General features: G+C 42.7%; 1 protein-coding gene across 1 annotated transcript; it reads right to left on the bottom strand.

The window, feature by feature from the left end:
- Positions 1–7,983: 7,983 nt before the first annotated feature.
- TAS2R41 (taste 2 receptor member 41) lies at positions 7,984–8,736 on the bottom strand. The gene is given in 2 exon segments (XM_043506082.1): positions 7,984–8,114; positions 8,451–8,736. Coding segments are annotated over 2 exon segments (336 nt in total). The 5' UTR covers positions 8,656–8,736.
- Positions 8,737–20,812: the final 12,076 nt, after the last annotated feature.

Below are 20,812 nucleotides of genomic sequence, written 5' to 3'. Positions count from 1 at the left end.
TCCCCACTCAAGTACGGGCCCCAAATCCTCCGGCTCCTAGAAGCCGTACAACTCCCCTCAGAAGTGGCGGTGGTACACTGTAAAGCCCATCAAAGGGAAGATCAAGATGTGGCCAGGGGTAATGCCCAGGCAGATAGAGAGGCTAAGCATGCTGCCACTCTGATATCCCCTCAGACTGAGAATGCCCATATGCATGCCCTTATCCCATATGTGGGGGAGCTTCCAACCCCCCAGTACTCTGGAGAGGAGAGACAGCTAATTGACAAACTCGGTCTCCAGGAAAAGGAGGGATGGCTCCATTCCCTGGAAGGGAAGGTCCTTCTACCGAAGGGCCTGATCCAGCCAGTGTTACAAAAATTACATCAAACCACTCATGCTGGCAGGGAAGCACTTATCCAACTGATGGGAAAATATTTTATAACTTCTGGACTCCGACCCCTGGCTACCCAGGTACAGGCGGACTGCTTAGTCTGTCAAAAGAATAACCCCTGACCAGGACATCCAGGGCCACCCGCCGCTCTGGAACCCACTCCGGGCCCCAGGCGGGTGTAGCAAATAGATTTTACTGAGTTTCCTCGCACCCAAGGGTACAAATATCTCCTTGTCTTAGTGGATCAATTCAGCGGATTGCCAGAAGCCTTCCCATGCCGTAATTGCACTGCCAGGACGGTGGCTCTTAAGTTTGTTAAGGAGGTCATTCCTAGCTTCGGACTTCCCCAGTGGATGGAATCTGACAACGGGACACATTGCACATCAAAGATTGTCCAAAGCATCTCGAATGCCTTGCAGATCCCCTGGAAACTCCATACGCCCTGGAGACCACAAGCCACCGGTGTAGTAGAGCGTACCAATCAGACCCTTAAATGACATCTTTCAAAAGTGCGCCAAGAAGCCTCCCTGCGATGGCCTGATGCCTTACCCCTCATCCTGCTCCGTATCCGCGCTCTCCCAAAGGGTAGATTAGGGCTTAGTCCCTTTGAAATTATGTTTGGGAGGGTATGGCCTATGAATGGCACACCGGTTCTGTCAGAGGAGTGGGAGCTGGGTAATGGCTTTTTGTCTCAGTATATGTGTTCCCTGTCTGCTGTTCTCTTGTCTCTTCACAGGTATACTAAAGACTCCCAGCCTCTTCCCTTGGACTCTCCCGTCCACTCCTTGCAGCCCGGCCACTCTGTGCTTGTTCGCACCTGGAAAGATGAGCCTCTCCAGGAAAAGTGGAAAGGACCCTACATCATCCTGCTGATCTCCCATACGGCAGCAAAGGTCGAGGGACACAAGAACTGGATCCATCATTCGTGTCTGAAGGCAGTACCCACCTCTTCATCAGCAGAGCAGTGGACCGTCCACCACGTTGACTCCTCATCTAGTGACGATCTCAGGCTAAAGTTACTGTTTAAGAGACACAAACAGCAGGTACCTTAATGCCAAAATGGGCCCACTCAAAAACTGGAAACCCTGGACTGGGAGGACTCCGATAATAATTAATCGTGTAACCCTGTTATTTTCTATGCTGTTATTTCTAAACTGTGCATATTGGGAACATAATTCCTTTGTTTTACTTGCGCACCATGTTGCTACTTTAACAAACCAAACTGATTGCTGGGTGTGTGCTCCAACTCCACTTTCCCCCAGAACAGGAGTGCCCCTTGTCATGCTGCCCTTAACTAGCAGAATTAGCCGCCACCAAAGAGCAGGAAAGTAGAAATAGAACGGACTCACCGTTCTGGCATAAGATCTCTTTGCAGCAAGCTACCTACCAGGATCAGGAGTATTCAGTTGCAGTGCCCACTGAAGGAGTGTTTTGTTTAACCCAAAACCAATTAGATCACTATAGGCATCCTGTGGGAAGGAGCTCCTGTGTTATTATACAGTAGGCCAATGGATATTGGATAAAAACCGAGAGGAAAGGTCAACAGTGTGAATGTAATGGTTCCTCCCCTTTTGGGGAAACTCGTACGAATGATCCTTCCACAAAAAGAGGGTCAGGAAATATAAATTGCCGTTCAGTTAATATTTCCACTACAGCAGACCAATGGTGGGTTTGCAGCAGTCCTTATGGTGAGTGCAATTTGAACGGCACAATTAGGAATACCCCCCCTTGTACCCACTCGGGAGGATGGGAAGCCCCCCTGGGGGCATATGAATTGTTTGGAAAAGCGGCCTTAAATATCCCAGGAATCCCTCTAAGAAACAGTCCTTACTGGGCCCTACAGAGCCACTATTTTGTATGTGGCCGAAAGGCTTACAAGGTATTGCCAGCCAATTGGACAGGTAGCTGTTATATAGCTTATGGAGTTCCTCATCTTTCAATAACCACCACACTGCCCAAAGGAAAGATTAGGAATACCCGAGATATCTCTGTTGAGTCACGAGAAGAGACCCTGCAGTGACTCAACGCGGCCTTGGAGGGCAATGCTAAGAATCCCCTCACAACTGAAAAGCTTACAGGGTGCTCCATACTGGGAATTGTGCCAGCCATAGCATGCATAGGCCGCTATACTGTAAGGCTTCAAATGGTGCTTGAAAAAGTAGCCTTAGAATTAGAGGACTTGATTCATGATCTAGGGTCAGCAGTAGTAACATTAAATAAGGAGGTACAGCAGCTCAGAACGTATTCCCTCCAAAACAGGCTGGCCTTGGACTACCTTTTGGCATCCCAAGGGGGTGTTTGTGCCCTTGTCGGGTCCCGATGTTGTGTATATGTAAATGACAGCAGTTATGAGATTTTTGATAAGGTGGTACAGGCTAAGGCCCATGCCCGAGTCGGAGCACAGGCTGCTTACACTGCCCCCGAGGGTGATTGGTTGCAAACCTTGTTTTCAGGCTGGGGTTTGTCATCTTGGCTTGGTGGTTTATTTAGTCTGTTGTTGAAAAGTTTTTTTCCTGTCTTAATCGTACTAATGGTGTTATGTTGTGCAATATCATGTGTCGGAGCCCTTGTAAAAAACATGGTAATGCATTCCCTTCAGGGCTACCACAAAGTGCTTATGCAAAGTCCCCTTATAAAAAGATAAGAGCCCAAGTGAGAAAACTCAGAGACAAGGCTGTAGAGTATTCTCAAAGGAGGGAGTTGTTGGGGACACCGGGCATGGCCACTAGGTAACTCAAGGGGATGGAAGACCACGAGTGGCGATGAAGCCCCCTCGCTCTAGGCCCAGATGGCCCCCCTCCTTCCCTTTTCTGCCTGGAGATACTCACAGCCTTCAGGCTGAGAAATTTGCAACAGTGTATTGCAGGCACAAACTGGCTGGAGCAAGATTAGGTCAAGCAGGACAGGAATGTTAGATAGTGCTGAACAAACAACTCCATATATGGGGGAATAGATGATAAGAGGAAAAAAGGGAACTGGCCGGTATACCGTATTGGCTATATGGATACTTAGGACAGCTTGCTATTGGATAAGCATGCTAAAGAATGAATATATAAAATATGTGTAACTGCTTGCACTGGTGTGCAGGATTTGAGATTGTTGTCTCCCTGTACCGCTTGAAGCTTCAAATAAACTTTTCTACTTCTCCACCCTGTTGTGATTATTGGGCGATGCACATCGGGCAACGAATCCAGCTGTTGCCTGCCTCGGGCATTTTGTGCCAGCAACAACCATGTAATAAGACTGTCAAGTTCTTAGGATATGGGCCATATCTGAGATTTCTCTCACTGGCCCTGTTAGCAACTACACATTCCATACATTTCAAAGCAGGACCAATACCCCCATTCCACTATAACAAAGTCTACAGGTGTGGGATGCAGCACTCCGAAATAAAAGCTGCCACTGGCCTGCTGTGTGACTTTGTCCAAGTCACTTTGCCTCAGATTCCCCATTTATTCAAGGGGAATAATGCTGTTTTCCTCCTTGATATCTACTGATGAAAAGCAGTATGTAAGAGCTAAGTATTATTCTCATTACCTAGCCACAGGAGTATCTCAGCTGCAAACTTACATGATAACTACAACTGTGCCTCTAACTCCTCCTATAACTTTGTTCTTTCTGTTAAAAACCCTAGAACATTCACTGACAAAAACTTCATTAATACAGAGTTAAGTTTGCAAGGTAGTAGTTCATGCCCTTCCAGATCATCAAGTTCAGCTAAACTAACTTCTGAAAACCAGGAAATATAAAGTTAGTGCCCATGCAGCCTTAACTCTGCCCTTTTTGAGAAATGCTCCAATACACCTGTTAGGATATAGATATTCAGGCTTGCCTGTAAAGGCTTATACTTTAAGAATGTAGGTATATGTTTATCATTTAGCTAGTAATAGAGGTATACAAGAAAGAATCTGTGTAAGGGCCTTCTCTCACTGTGACAGTCTGAGGCCCTGTTCTTAGGCCAATGCCTTTGGCTAAGCAGCAGAGGCAGCCATAAGCTGGGAAGCGAACGGTCACATCCCAAACTAGTCAATATGGGGCTGTTAGGAAGGTGATCCGATCTATCACCTCCAGAGAAAGGGAAGAGCCTAGAAGATGTAAAAGGAAATTTAGTTAGATAGTTTTCTGTCTGGTAAGAACTCACTTATCAATAGACACAGCTGGGAAACCCTTATGTCTTTATAGATGTAGTTGTGAAATCCTCACTTCTGTATTGTTTTGTCATTATAGTTCCCATTTTGCTATTGTTTATTAGCATAGTCTCTGTCTGGTTCTGTGATTGTTTCTGTCTGCTGTATAATTAATTTTGCTGGGTGTAAACTAATTAAGGTGGTGGGATATAATTGGTTCGCTAATCATGTTACACTATGTTAGGATTGGTTAGGTAAATTTCAGTAGAATGATTGGTTAAGGTATAACTAAGACTATTACTATATAAATTGGGGCAAACAGGAAGTAAGTTGGGATTCGAAAATAAGGAAAAAGGAACTTGGATTTAAGCTCGCTGGAAGTTCACCCCAATAAACACTGAATTGTTTGCACCTTCGGACTTCGGGTATTGTTGCTCTCTGTTCATGTGAGAAGGACCAGGGAAGTGGAACAGTGAAGGAATAAGCTCTCTAGCAACACCCATAATACCCTTGCTCACATTCTGCCCTTTCACTGTACTGAACCTACACCTATCCTACACTCAAGCACTTAGAACATCAGAGCTGCTAATTTTTACAACCACTTCAACCTCTTTTACAATCATTTTATCCTTATGCACAATATGCTGTCTCATCTCTGACCTAATTGCTGACAATTCCCATGGTAAGAACACCACTGTGCTCTGCTAGTGACACAATTTACACAACACCGCACAGAAATGAGATCTCATTTTTTCTTTCATCACACATGGGTCTCCAAACAAATACAAAAGCCAAAAGCAAAACCAAGCTCTTTGTCTCTGAGTTCTGGCATATGATTTGTTCTGGTAGTATTGCTAGCCCATTCTGTCTCCACCCTGGATTCCAGGCAATCTGGGAAATGGAATCCTGAGCCTTTGCCAACATGGCTGCTATAGACCCTAGGCAAGTCCCCTAGAGTGGCATTGTGGTGTTTCAGGGGTTGCATATCTTACACAGTGAAGCAGAAACTAGCAGAGCAGTAAGTTTGATGGCAAAAGAGAGGCTTCTGATCTCATCTGTAACCTACAGAAACCCTGGAACAGAAAAGCCTATTTCTTTAAAAGAGTGAGCATTGGCCCAGACATGGATTTTTCTAACAAATTCTTTTCAAAAACTGTCCTGCTTCCCTGCCACTCACCAACTCTGGAGCTCTTGCTCATGGTTATATAAAAGGATTGCTCCTCACATTAAAGATCAGATAATTAACATAAATATTAGAGAGAAATGGAAATCATACCTATATGAGTGCAAATAATATACCCTAATGCTGTCCTGAAGGAGAAACATGACAACAGGAAATTTCAGATTTTTATTTCTAACCTCAGGTATTTATAGTGTTTATTCTGTAAAGGTGTAGTTGCTTGGAATATTTTTTTTTAATTGGGGAACAGGATGGAGAAGAAAATAAATACAAAAGAATATGGAATCCAGGTTTGATTCTAATTTTTTCTGCTACAAGGAGGATAGTATCTCTTGAGGGTTTTGCAATAGGTTTAGCGCATCACTTTTTTCAGACAGCACTTGGTATGATGCAGAATCCCTGCTGATACCTGTTTCAATTTGGGATTAAATAAAATCAAGATGATGGGCACAAACTGAAGGATACGCAGCCTTTATTATGTAAGTGATAGATGGCCACAGCTACAGAACTGGAAATGTAAAGAATAAAAAAAAGAGAACAGATTTTTAAAGGCACTTACATGAGCTTCTGTGCTGTGGTCTCTGAAGCTGGCTGCACTGTGTTGCGTATGTTTGGTGGGTCTCCATAGTGAGGTGATTAATAGAATGGATGACATGAGAAATGTCACGGAGGGAAGAAAAAATCACATGGTATGCAGAAGGATGGAACACAGTTCATGTCAGCCACAGTGCTATTGCTTGGAAGATTCTCTCCTGAAAAGCTGTGATGAAAGCTGAGACTACCCCAATCTAATGGGACAGAGACAAGCAAGACCAGCAGTGATCCCAGGAAATCCCAGAGTTGTGGAGGCCATTCATAAGAAGAGGAGTTGGGTGAATTTGGTGATATTCATGCAGTAGAAAATACTGGCCTTTGTAGAGAACCAGAACCTGGCAGTGTTTGCCACAGCTCTTTAACAATACAGGCACATGATCCCATTCAAATGCCTCTGGAGAGAAAAGGCAAAAGAAATATTACTGACTATTGCTAAGTAAATCTAGACATGCCTAGAGAGGTCAGGATCATGCCCAGAAGAAGATAATTTTCTGCTTTTGGTCTTGTCAGTATAATTAACACCTGTAAAGTCCATCATCCCAGCTCAATCATACTAATGACTAAAGAAATTACTTTGAACCAGAGTAAACATCTTCACATTCCCAAATATCAAAGTGTGCTGTGAATTTTGATTACACATTTCATCAAAAATGTTCCAACAAGCTCTAGTAGGAATCTAACCAAAAGTGACCTGATTTTCAGAACTTCTGAGCACCTATAGATTGTAATGACATTAATGGGAGCTGATGGTGCTCAGCAGCTCTGAAAATCAGGTCACATTTATTCCTAAATATAAATTCAGGTGAAGAACTCTATCCCACCAAGTTTGACAGGTTTGATATGTATAAACATAAAGGACCAAAAAGAAAAGGAGTACTTGTGGCACCTTAGAGACTAACAAAGTACTCATGTACTCCTTTTCTTTTTGCGAATACAGACTAACACGGCTGCTACTCTGAAACCTGTCATAAAGGACCAGTGATATCTTTTGACAGGTGCATTTTTGTTGTTTCTCCTCCTCAGACACCAGCCTTTGGGGAAGTCCTCAGGTTCATGGTGGATTCTGTCAACATTTGTACCCTTTTCTCCACAGAATGTCAGAATATGAACAGCTCCTCATGTCCTGAGACAACCGTTCTGCCAATCTTCATCTAGCCTAGGAGCTGTGGAACTCTTGTTCATGATTATACCCAAGATTTGTTCCACCCGGATGCTTTCACAAAAATTTAAAGAAAATGGAAATTCCTTCTCTCTGATTTTACTGACACCTGTAGGGATATACTAAAAAAGAAAGACATTCACCAGGAAGTTTGAGGTTTCATTTCACAATGTAGATGAGTATATCTCAGAGTGATAAAAGTAGTAATTAGCACATACATAAATCCTTTTCATCCAAAGATCAAAAAGTGCTATAAAAAGAATGGTAAGTGTTATTTTTCCCATGTTAAACTTGGTGGACAGAGGAAAAGAGAGGTAATGTGATTTGCTCAATAGTAAAATAACAGCAGAGTTGAGACTGGGACTCCTGAAAACACAGTTAAATGTCAGTCCATTAGGTGCCGGGGGGTGTACACAGCAGTAAAAGGTACATTAAAAAAACCTATCGAGGATGAAGATGAGAGGAAATATAGAGAAACTGTGGAATCCAGGTTTGAGTCCAGTTCTCCCTCTGAAACGAGTACTAGTGTCACTCTAGTGTCTTGTGATAGTGCTTAATAAGTTTGTTGTCTCCAGTGCTGCTTGACATGATGCAGCATCTTCACTGATGCCTGCTTCAGTTTAGGATTATTTAGAATCAGGATAATGGACTGCCCTGAAGGATACAAAGGAACCACAATGGAACCTACTCCAGGTGTCCAGGTGCTGTCAGTCAGACAGGTAGGAAAAAGACGTAGAGTGTCAGCTACAAAACTGCACACATAAAGCATGAGGCAAGAGAACAGAATTTTAATGGCATTTACATGAGCCTCTGTACTGGGGTCCTGGAAGCTGGCTGCATTATGTTGCATGTGCCTAGTGTGCCTCCACAGAGAGATGATTAACAGGATGGATGATGCCAAAAATATGATAAAAGGGAAGAAACCCTTTACAGTGACCAGAAAGGTGAAGTATAGATATGAGACCTCTAAGTTAACATCTGATACAGTGGTGTTTTCTGAAAGCTTCCTTGTTGAGTTACAAAGGTAAAAATCGTAATTAGCCCAGATTGAAGGGATGCAGGTGAGCAAGGCGAGCAGCAGTGACCCCAGGAGCAGCTGTGGAACCATTCCAGAGATTCTCTGCTTTATTCAAAGGAAAAGGCGTTGGGTAAAACTAGCGATCTTCAAGCAGTTGAAAACACTGAGGCAGCTGACAAACCAACCAGTGGTAATGCCTACAAACATCTGTATGATTCTGAAGTAATAAATAAATTGTCCAATGTTCTGGTCTCTGTAGGGAAGAACGAATAAGATTGACTTACTACAGCTGCCCCCTGCATGATAATTCTGGACATGCCCAGGCAGTTCAAGATCATGTCACGCGAGGACAGTTTTCTGCTTTTCATCCAAGCCATTAATGACTACAATAAATCCATTTCCCACTAGTCCTATGCTGATCTCAATAACTGCAATGATTACAGCAATGATAGGAACTTGCGTAAGTGTAAACATGTTTCTTCTCAAAATCCCCACTACCTGTTCTGACTGTGGGGTTCCAGGAAGAATTTCCCAAAGGAGGTAGTCTTACTGTAGCAGTGATTTATTTTTAACTGGGTATTTATATATGACAAGCACTTTGCTTCTGCTTTTAATCTAGTATCAGGAAGACAAGGAAAAAATGTCATTGATGTTTTCAGGTGTTGATCAGGTTTTCTCTGGAGTTCTTCCTAGGGATGCAAATCCCAGTAGAATTTCATTATTCAGCCTATATGCCACTTATGCATGCATTATATTTACATATTCACTTCCACAGTGCTGTGTACTAATTATGAGCTGCATTATACCTGTTCTGTCCAGTTTTTATGTAATGTGTTATAATCACGTTTAGAAAGAGTGAGCCCTATGTAGCTAGAAAAAGCAGGGGATACAGAGGTAGGACAAATCTGTGTATAGATATATGCAATATTGTGAGAGAAGGATAATGCTTGGGATAATCTATGAAGGTGGGTATCAGGGATGGAAGTGGAAGGGGTAGAGAGATAGCACGACTCCCAGTCCTTGCATCTGGGGAAAAGAAAGAAATATAGGTCCATGTAGGAGACTAAAAGAGATGGGGAAGACAGGAGAAACAGGTGGTGTTTCCAAGGGAAAAGAGATGTACAGGTTGTACAGGACACAAACTTTGGGGAAAGCTGAAATGGAGAAACCACAAAGCAGAACCGGAATGTAGAAGTGACTTTGCAGGTAGACATGGCCATGAGATATGTAAATTGGCTGAGGGGATAAACCATGTAAGTTGAAAAGATTGGTGATTGCCCATCATGTAATTTCATAGGGCACAAGGGATACAGGCAATTGGTCGCTGGCATTCAAATGTGTACAGGACGTATGTGAGGACTCTGGTTGAAAAATCAGACTCCAACAATGTCAATGTCCTAATTTTGCTCTTTATCCAATTTTCACCAACAAGGGAACGGGTTAAGAAAGCTGGTGTTTGGATCTGTGGGCACAATATTGCACACTGAGTTCACAGGCAGGCAGCCAGTTCCCCATGACTTGATGGTGAAGCAATTCTGAGGCTATGTTTACACTAGAAATTTGTCTGTAAAACTTTTGTCAGTCATGGGTGTGAAAAAACACACCCCGACTGACAAACGTTTCACCAGCAAAAGTATGGACAGAGCTATGTCGGCAGGAGTGAGGGCGGCAAGGTTTCAAGGTTGGAGGAGATTAAAGAAAACAGAGACGGGAATGGGAGGAGTTTCTAAAGGTCCGTATAAACCCTCCCCATAACTCAAATAATCAGACAGCAAAATGTCCGGAAGGGCGAGGGTCAAGGTTCTACAGGTAGAGAATGTATGTCCTTTGGGTTACAAGAGAAACAGTCCATGTGCTTATGGGGAGATTGCAGGGATTAGCAAAGCACAGTCATTGGGGACTGTTTTACATGTTATGTTGGTGTGATGTTGTCCGATTAAAATATAACCATGCAAATCATTATTGCTACCACTGTTATATAATTGCAACAAATCTTATACAAAATATAACTCATGGCCAGAAAGGGTTAAACAGCTTGCAGGCTGAATGACCCAAAGCCCACCTTTAAAATCATGTTAGAAAGATATATGAATGGTAATGAGGGCCATTCATGTAAGTAGGCTAGAACTTTCAAATGCAAACCTATATTGTTAGAAGTAGAAGTAATACTAATTGTATCTTAAATGCTACCAGTGTAAACAGACAATTCCTGTCTGTCACTATAGCTAGTCATTCAGAGATCAAAAGGGAATATTAACATTTAGATGAATCTTGGGTGAAATAATGTCATTGTCTATATATCTCTTTGAAGTTTGTGATAGATAAATTGCCCTAGGTTCATTTGTGTAACTAATTACTGGTGGTGTTTAGAAAGCAAAAGGTTACATCAAAAGCCTATTGTTTACCCAGGACTGCATGGTCAAGTGGATGCTAGAACACTGTATAAAAAAAACGAGGAGTCCTTGTGGTACCATAGAGACTAATAAATTTATTTGGGCATAAGCTTTCATGAGCTAAAACCCACTTCATCAGATGCGTGGAGTGAAAAATACAGTAGGCAGGTATATATAGTACAGCACATGAAAAGATGGGAGTTGCCTTACCAAGTGTGGGGTCAGTGCTAACAGGGCCAATTCAATCACCCCTTCTTGACAAGTATTGGGAATAGGCCACTTCCACCTTCATTGAATTGGCCCCATTAGCACTGGCCCCTTCCCCCCCCCCCCGCACTTGGTAAGGCAACTCCCCTTTTTTCATGTGCTATAATATATATACTTGCCTACTGTATTTTTCACTCCATGCATCTGATGAAGTGGGTTTTAGCCCACAAAAGTTTATGCCCAAATAAATTTGTTCGTCTCTAAGGTGCCACAAGGACTCCTCATTGTTTTTGCTGATACAGACTAACCTGGCAATCCCTCTGAAAACTATATAAAAAGACCCTTGGGTTCTGATTCTGTTATCTCAGATCTGCTTAAGCTTCATCAGGGGAAGTTTGAGTCACAAGATTGAGGTCCCAGTTATGCTGGTACTCCCTGAAGGTGATATTGGACATTGGAATATAATCTATGAACTATTTCTGAAAGAACTCTTTGCAAACACAAAGTTCACCATCTCTGCTATGAATCTGAACCTTAAGAGTTGAACTCATGTCTGTATGTATATTTTTAACCATACTCTCTCTCTCTTTTCTTTTTTTAATATATTTTAGTTTAGTTAATAAGAATTGACTGTAACCGTGTATTTGGGGTAAGACATGGAATATTCATTAACCTGGGGGGTAATGCGTCTGATCTGTTGGGATTGGTAGAACCTTTTCTTTTATATGATGAAATAAGATTTTCAGAAATCTTCATCATATTTGACTTGGGTACCTGGATAAAGGCCTGAGGCTGGGTCACTTTAAGAGAACTGTGTTGTTTGAACTTCTGAGTACCCAATAAGGTATAAAGAAGCTGTTTATGGTGGCTTGGTGAATCTAAATACTGAATTATCCACCAGCTTTGGGGTTTGTCTGCGCCATTCTTTGCAGTTCACCCTAACTGAGTGACCTCATCTGGCCTCCACTGGGACCTTGGTCACAGTTGGTATTTCATTTGTGGATTTAGAGTCAGGGGAATGCAGAAGAGGTGAGGAAACTGGGGAGACAGGGGAAATTAGTTCAAGAAGCTGTCAGCCACCTGGGACTTACAGCAGGGGCTCCCACTGTCAGACATCTGGGGCTCACAGTGGGGGCTTTCACTGTCAAAATTGTGGTAGAAGCCTAATATTATGGGATCTGCAATTTCCGCAGTACCGCAAATTAGGTGAGGTCTTAACTAGAACAGATTTAATGTTAATCTCTAAATCCTTAATGAAACAGACAAGATCTGCAGAAATTGGCAGCATTACACAGTCAGATTATGCACGAGTGGAAGAAATATTTGATAGCTGGATTGGGTCCCACAGTTCACTTTATTGGAAAATGAATTGCTTACTTCTCCAGGACAAAGACTGTGTTGCAGCAATTAAAAAAGGACGTTGTTCAATGCTTCCAATTCAATGATATGGACAATATAAAAAGAGGCTGTGATAAATGAAGAGGGGGGAATAGCTCCCTTTTATAGACCCAGCCAGCCAGTTACCTATAAAATCCCTGTTAGTAGCTGTTCTCTACTTGCTTTCCCTGTAAAGAGTTAAAAAGTCTCACTGCAGGCATAGGTAAAAAGAAGTGAGTGGTCACCTGGCCAAAAAAGCCAATGGGAAGGCTAGAACTTTTTAAAATTGAAACAAGCCTCCCCTTTTGTCTGTCTGTGTTGTTTTCCTGGAAAGAAGGGACAGCTATGCTGTAGGAGCTTGGGCCAGGTATGAAAAATCATCAGATCATACCTAGAAACTACTCCTTTGAAACCCCAGATATGTAAATATATCAGGAAATGTCTAGGAAGACACGGTTAGGTTTATCTCTTTTATTTCTTTATGGTTTGTGGACTTCTCTGTACTAACCCCAAATGCTTTTGTTTTGCTTGTAACCTTTAAGCTGAACCTCAAGAAAGTTATTCTTGATGCTTAATCCTTGCAAGTGTTTTTTTTTAAATCTAGCAATAGCCTGAGTTTCCAGATATATTTTCTTTCTTTTTGTTTTTAATAAAATTTACCTTTTAAGAACAGGATTAAATTTTTGTGCCCTAAGAGGTTTGTGCACATGTTGTTTAATTAGCTGGTGGCAACAGCTGACTTCCTTTGTTTTCTTTCTCAGATCTTCCCTGGAGATGGGTGAAAGGGCTTGAGGGTACCCCACAGGAAGGAATTCCCAAGTGCACCTTCCTAGGTTCTCAAAAGGGTTTTGTACTTGGGTGGTGGCAGCATCTAGCATTCCAAGGTCAGAGAAAAGCTGTAACCTTGGGAGTTTAATACAAGCCTGGAGTAGCTAGTATTAATTTTTAGAATCCTTGCAGGCCCCTACCTTCTGCACTCAAAGTGCCAGAGTGGGGAATCAGCCTTAACAGAGGCTGCCTCTGGGATGCAGGTAAAGCAGTATTTAGGGGTCAGTTGATAAGCAGAACCTCTCACACCCTAATGAAATATGTGCTACTTTTGCTGCTTATTTTAAAAATCTTATACTTCAGATACTCCAAGCTATGAAATTATTTGCATTTGTTTACAAACAATTCTATCTGGGTAGTTCTTCACTGCTGGAAAATGCCTCTGGCCACATCCAGGTGAAGAGACTACTAGTGATGGCTGGAGAAAGACTTGCCTAGGCAATCTGCTAGCTCATTCTGCACCCCTGGAAGATAAGAGGTCTCAGCTCCAGATGGTGCCAAAGACCAGTGCCAAGGTGGAAAGGCCCACAGAGATGTAAGCATTGTGCATTTCCCCTTTGATGATACTGAAGGGCAAGCCATCAGGGGTACATGAGGCTGGCATGGTACTGAGTGCTGCAGTGATCCTCCCAGTTCTCCCATGTCCATCGGCACTGATAGCAATGATTTTTGTACTACCAGCAAATCCAACACCAACAGGATCAGGAGGTCCCTGGCAACCACAAATGCCTCCAAAGTGGTCACTGCCGAGATAGTGTCAGTACAGTGCAGTGCTGCAGATCTGGAATAAGCACCTTCTGCCTCCAGACTCGATGGAACCTGCCTAGATGCCGGAGTTAATGGTGCTGTTTTCTGCTGTGCTGAAGCAGAGGAGTGCTTGGGCTTAGACTGCATTTTACTCTTACCCCCATGTCTAGCGGACTTCAGTACCGGGGATCTCCCCCTTTGGCAGTTTGCCCATTATGCTTCTTCTTAGATACTGGGGATGGTGAGCTGTATCAGGACTCAGGTACGGTAGGAGGCACACTCCTTATCAATACCAAGGCTACTTGATGCCAATTCTGACTGTTCTGGCTCAGATGGAGGTCTCAAGGCCACCTCCATGAGTTGAAACTTTAGCCTAGCTTCATTATCTTTCTCATGCTATGCTTAAAGTCCCGGCAAACTTGGCAATGCACTCCAATATGAGCTTCCCCAAGGTACTTCAAGAAATTTGACTGCAAATTACTCATGAGCATAACCATATTGCAGGAAATGCAAGGCCTGAAGCCAGGTGACCGAGATATTCCTTGGCACCAGAAGTCAACCAAAATCCTGAGATGGATAAAAACACTAACCGTTTACAATATAAGAACAATGAGGAATCCAGTGGCACCTTAAAGACTAACAGCTTTATTTGGGCATAAGCTTTCGTGGGTAAAATATCCCATTTCTTCATATGCATGGAGTGAAAATTACAGATACAGGCATAAATATACTGGCACATAAAGAGAAGGGAGTTACCTTACAAGTGGAGGACCAGTGTTGACAAGGCCAATTCCTTCAGGGTCCACTTCCAATAATTGATGAGGAGGTGTCAATACCAAGAGAGGGAAAATTGCTTTTGTAGCAAGCCAGCCACTCCTAGTCCCTATTCAAGCCCAAATTAATGGTGTTAAGTTTGCAAATGAATTGTAGCTCTGCAGTTTCTATTTGAAGTCTGTTTTAGAAGTTTTTTTTTGTTGAAGGATGGCTACTTTTAAATCTGTTATTGACTGTCTAGGGAGATTGAAGTGTTCTCCTATTGACTTTTGTATGTTACCATTCCTGATGTCTGATTTGTGTCCATTTATTCTTTTACGTAGAGACTGTCCAGTTTGGCCAATGTACATGGCAGAGGGGCATTGCTGGCACAGGGTGGCATATATCACATTAGTAGATTAGTAGCAGGTGAATGAGCCCCTAATGATATGGCTGATCTGGTTGGATCCTATGATGGTGTCACTAGAGTAGATATGGGGACAGAGTAGGCAACGGGATTTGTTAAAGGAATTGGTTCCTGGGTTAGTGTTTCTGTGATGTGGTGTGTTGTTGCTGTTAAGTATTTGCTTCAGGTTGGGGGGGTCTGCCTCCCAAGGTCTGTGAGAGTAAGGGATTGTTTTCCAGGATAGGTTGTAGATCACTGACAATGTGCTGGAGAGGTTTTAGCTGGGGGCTGTACATGATGTCCAGTGGTGTTCTGTTATTTTCCTTTTTGGGCCTGTCCTGTAGTAGGTGACTTCTGGGTACCCGTCTCATTCTGTCAATCTGTTTCCTCACTTCCGCAGATGGGTATTGTAGTTTTAAGAATGCTTGACAAAGATCTTGGAGGTGTTTGTCTCTGTCTAAGGGATTGGAACAAATGCAGTTGTATCTTAGGGCTTGGCTGTAGACAATGGATTGTGTGAAGTGTCATGGATGGAAACTGGAGGCATGTAGGTAAGTATAGTGGTCAGTAGGTTTCCGGTATAGGGAGATGTTCATGTGACCATCATTTATTTGTACTGTAGTGTCCAGGAAGTGGATCTCTTGTGTGGACAGGTCCAGGCTGAGGTTGATGGTGGGATGGAAATTGTTGAAATCCAGGTGGAATTCTTCAAGGGCCTCCTTCCCGTGAGTCCATATGATGAAGCTGCCATCAGTGTAGAGCAAGTAGAGGAGGAGCGCTATGGGACGAGAGCTGAGGAAGCGTTGTTCTAAGTCAGCCATAAAAATGTTGGCATTGTCAAGGTTCCTTCCCCACTCTGAACTCTAGGGTACAGATGTGGGGACCTGCATGAAAGACACCCTAAACTTATCCTTACCAGCTTAGGTTAAAAACTTCCTCAAGGTACAAAGTTTCCCTTGTCCTTGAACCCTATGCTGCCACCACCAAGCGTGTTAAACAAAGAACGGGGAAAGAGCCCACTTGGAGACATCTTCCCCCCAAAATATCCCCCCAAGCCCTACACCCCCTTTCCTGGGGAAGACTTGATAAAAATCCTCACCAATTTGCATAGGTGAACACAGACCCAAACCCTTGGATCTTAAGAACAATGAAAAAGCAATCAGGTTCTTAAAAGAAGAATTTTAATTAAAGAAAAAGTAAAAGAATCACCTCTGTAAAATCAGGATGGTAAATTCCTTACAGGGTAATCAGATTCAAAACACAGAGAATCCCTCTAGGCAAAACCTTAAGTTACAAAAAGACACAAAAACAAGAATCTACATTCCATTCAGCACAGCTTATTTACCAGCCAATTAAACAAAAGGAAAGCTAACGCATTTCTAGCTAGATTACTTACTAACTTAACAGAAGTTCTGAAGAGCATTCCTGACCTGGTCCCAGCAAAAGCATCACACAGACAGACAGACACTTTGTCCCCCCCGCCCCCTCCAGCTTTGAAAGTATCTTGTCTCTTCATTGGTCATTTTGGTCAGATGCCAGCGAGGTTATCTTAGCTTCTTAACCTTTTACAGGTGAAGGGGTTTTGCCTCTGGCTAGGAGGGATTTTATAGTTCTGTATACAGAAAGCTGGTTACCCTTTCCTTTATATTTATGACAGGGATACTGTAGGGCATGTGGGTACCCATAGCAGTGCCGCTGACTTGAAGGTATAAGTTGTCCCCAAATCTGAAATGGTTGTGGGTGAGGACAAAGTCACAAAGTTCAGCCACCAGGTGTGACATAGCCTCATCAGGGATACTGTTCCTGACAGCTTGTAGTCCATCCTCGTGAGAAATATTGGTGTAAAGAGCTTCTACATCCATGATGGCCAGGATGTTGTTTTCAGGATCACCACCAATGCATTGTAGTTTCCTCAGGAAGTCGGTGGTGTCTCGAAGATAGCTATGAGTGCTGGTAGCGTAGAGTCTGAGGAGAGAGCCAAATAGCCAGATAATCCTGCTGTAATAGTGGTAATGCCTGAGATGATGGGGTGTCCATGATTTCCAGATTTATGGATCTTGGGTAGCAGATAGAATACCTCAGGGCTCTAGGGGTGAGTCTGTGTAGATTTGTTCCCGTGCTACAGCAGGGAGTTTCTTGAGCAGATGGTGTAGTTTCTTTTGGTACTCCTCAGTGGGATCAGAGGATAGTAGCCTGGCAGCCTCCTGTTCATAATCCAACATGTTCATGATGACTACAACACCTCCTTTGTCAGCCACTGTAATTATAATGTCAGAATTGTTTGAGGCTGTGGATGGCGTTGCATTCTGAACGGCTGAGGCAAGTGATGCTGTTTGTTCCCAATTTCAGCCTGCACACGTCTGCGGAAGCACACTATGTAGAAGTCCAGTCTCTCATTTCGACCATCAGAAGGAGTCCACACAGAATTCCACATGTGCCAGTACATTCATGCCTTATCTGTAATTTTCACTCCATGCATCTGAAGAAGTGGGTTTTTTTACTCCATGAAAGTTTATGCCCAAATAAATCTGTTAGTCTTTAAGGTGTCACCGGACTCCTCATTGTTTTTGTGGATACAGACTAACACAGCTATCCCTCTGATACTTAGTACAATATAAGAGAACACAGTCCACTGAGAAAACTTGCAAATGCAAGAAGAGCAGTTCCAGTGATTGTCACAGGAGGTAAGAAGGAGCTGAGGGGCCTCAAGGTCAGCTGGGCGCTTTATACCGACTCCAGTGGTGCATGGAAGCAAAGGGTACTTAAGCCACCTTGATTGGTACCACTGAGAGAAAATATTTCCAGTGACTGTGTGCAGAGTGGAAAGCACATGTGCAACCACTCAAAGAAGAAACCCCTGTTGCCTTGCAGTATAACAGGCTCTCTAGACTCTCAGTCTGCTCTTGATCCAGTTCTTGTTCCTGCCCCAGACTTGCCCAAGCCCTGTTCCAGCCTGGTCCTGGCCCTACTCTGACTTTGCTCCAGTCCTGCTAGTGACCTACGCTAGCCCTGCCTCCACCTCCTGTTCCCTATACAATGTAGGGCTCGTTTTCTCCTCCCCCTCTGGATGCAATGGGCCTCTACAGGTTAACAAGACCTTTTCCAAATGAAAGAGCCTTTATCATACAGTGAATATCCTTAAACATGTATGTGTATTTATTAGCAATTAACAATTAATTAGCAGAATACACATGCCTAAGGTCTAATGCTCAACACTCCCAATAAAACAGATACACATCTCCTGATGGCCAGTCAGGGTCATGTTGTCTGGGGCTCCAGTTTCTGCACCATTTGATCGTGCAGGGGTTAAAAAATTCTAACAGCTTTGGTCTTGAGCTGTATCCCAGAGTTAAGTTCCAACAAGGTTGGTTTCTGACCACCATATATAGTTAAAATGAGAGTTCTTCTTATCAATACCTTAAGCAATTATTTTAGTCAAAGCATGACAAAATACTAAATCTAAACAACCATAACCCCAATGGGCTAAAACAATTTTTCTAGCATCAGCAAAACCTCATAATTTCTACTTATCAGCAAACACAACTTTTTACAAAAACTCACACAGGCACCCAGTAATAAACTTGCAGAAAGTCATGGTTATCTTGTCCATACTCCCTTCCATTCCCATGAATCTGTGATTTTATTGTATTTATCCCCGTTAGTAATGCTGCAGATGCAGCTGCTACTTCTCTATCTGTCTAAGCAAAGGCCAAATTCTCTTGACTCTACAGTTTTTGTTTCCAACTTTTGGTGGCTGAGCATATAAAATGGCTGCGGGTTATGCTAAATCCATACAAAAGATGGTTGTGAGTCATGTCAAGCCAGGCCTCTCATTACACTAGAACCCTTGGACTCTCACCACTCGGCTTTGACCTTTGGCTTGTATCTAGACTCAGATCTAGCAGTTAACCAGTTTTTAACCCATTTAATATGGTCTTCATTGATTTATATAGTGATAATTTTTCATCAGAATGTCTTGTGGGACTTAAATTCCTTACAGAAGTCCTAATTATATTATGTCAAAACAGTTACTATTATGAACCAAACTTATAGTCCCATCAAAAATGGTATCAAGTTTATTTGACAAGACTTATTTTCCATAACACCGTGTTGATTGACGTTATTTATGCTACCATCCTTTAATTTTAGTACATGCATTCTATATCAGCCTTTCCATGATTTTGCCTGTGATGAATGTCAGACTAACCAGACTATAGTTTCCCATGTCATCCAAAAAGAAAAGGAGTACTTGTGGCACCTTAGAGACTAACAAATTTATTTGAGCATAAGTTTTTGTGAGCTACAGCTCACTTCATTGGATGCATTCCGGATGAAGTGAGCTGTAGCTCACGAAAGCGTATGCTCAAATAAATTTGCTAGTCTCTAAGGTGCCACAAGTACTCCTTTTCTTTTTGAGAATACAGACTAACACGCTGCTACTCTGAAACCATGTCATCCAATTTACTCTTTTTAAATACTGACAAAACATCTGGGTTTTTTTCTAGTTCTTTTGAAATCTCCAGTGTTACAAGATTCACCAAAAGAAATCAAATTTTAATATTCTTGGGTGCAAGTTATCCAGTCTTGCTGATTTAAAAATGTTTATCTTTAATAGATGTGATTTAACATCCTTCCTAGTTAGTGAGGGAATAGAAGTATTTCCTTATCACATGAAATAAAGATGGAATATAATAAACCTTAGTTAAGTAAACTGCTCCACTGACTACCTGTATATCACCTTGTAACGTGGTCAGCACCCACCTCTCATGAGTGCCCCCTCTGGTTGGGTGTGTCTGCAGTCTTTAAACTTGTCCATTCCTGGTATGGAGCCATATCTACAGGGCTTCCTCCCTGGAGACACAATCTTCCTGCATCCCTCCCCAGGCTCAGCCCCTACTCAGTCCCCACAGCCAGCCAGGAGCTCCTTCATTGTTCCCCCGGTCCTTGCTAGCAAACTGTCTTTGTCTCAGTCCTAGCAGCCAGCCAGGAGCCTTTAGCTCCCCCCAGTCCCTGACCCCTCTTAGCGGTCCGTTGTGTGCAGTTTCCTCAGCCAGGCAGGCAGTCCTTTCTTCCTCAACTCCATGCAGCAATTAACTGCTGTGCTGTTGTGCAGCCCCTTTTATATGGCCCTCCTGGCCACTGATTGGCCGTTGCAGCAGCCCCTCTGATTGGTTACTTCCTCACAACCTCTCTAAGCTGCTTGGAAAACCTCTCCACTGCTCCTTTCCCGGGATGGGTGTGGAAGAAACCAGAGGGCTTTTGAACCTAGTCCACCTCAGACACCTGTCTTATGGTTCTTTGTATATTGATTGCTTAACTAAAGAAACGGACTCAAGTATTAGATTTTATTTTATAGACTTTAATTAGCTATCCTTAACAAAGGTAATCAATAGTACAGGATATAAAATGGAAAAATAACATTGGATTATGATTGGACTAACCTAAACTGGAAAAATATTGGTCAACAAAGTAACCATCCAAGTCTTAAGGAATCATGAAACACAACCATAACAGAAAATAATACTCCTATTCAACAATTATCTTGGGAAGCTGACTTTGTAATTTTCACTGAGTGCCTCAGAACAGGACCTCATGTGTGCCAATCAGTTATAAACTCCAATGTTTCAGAAAAAAGATTCAGGAAATGTTTTTT

The sequence above is a fragment of the Dermochelys coriacea genome, chromosome 1, assembly GCF_009764565.3.
Source record: "Dermochelys coriacea isolate rDerCor1 chromosome 1, rDerCor1.pri.v4, whole genome shotgun sequence".
In the NCBI taxonomy this organism is placed as follows: Eukaryota; Metazoa; Chordata; order Testudines; family Dermochelyidae; genus Dermochelys; species Dermochelys coriacea.
This window is presented reverse-complemented; position numbering and strand designations above follow the sequence as displayed.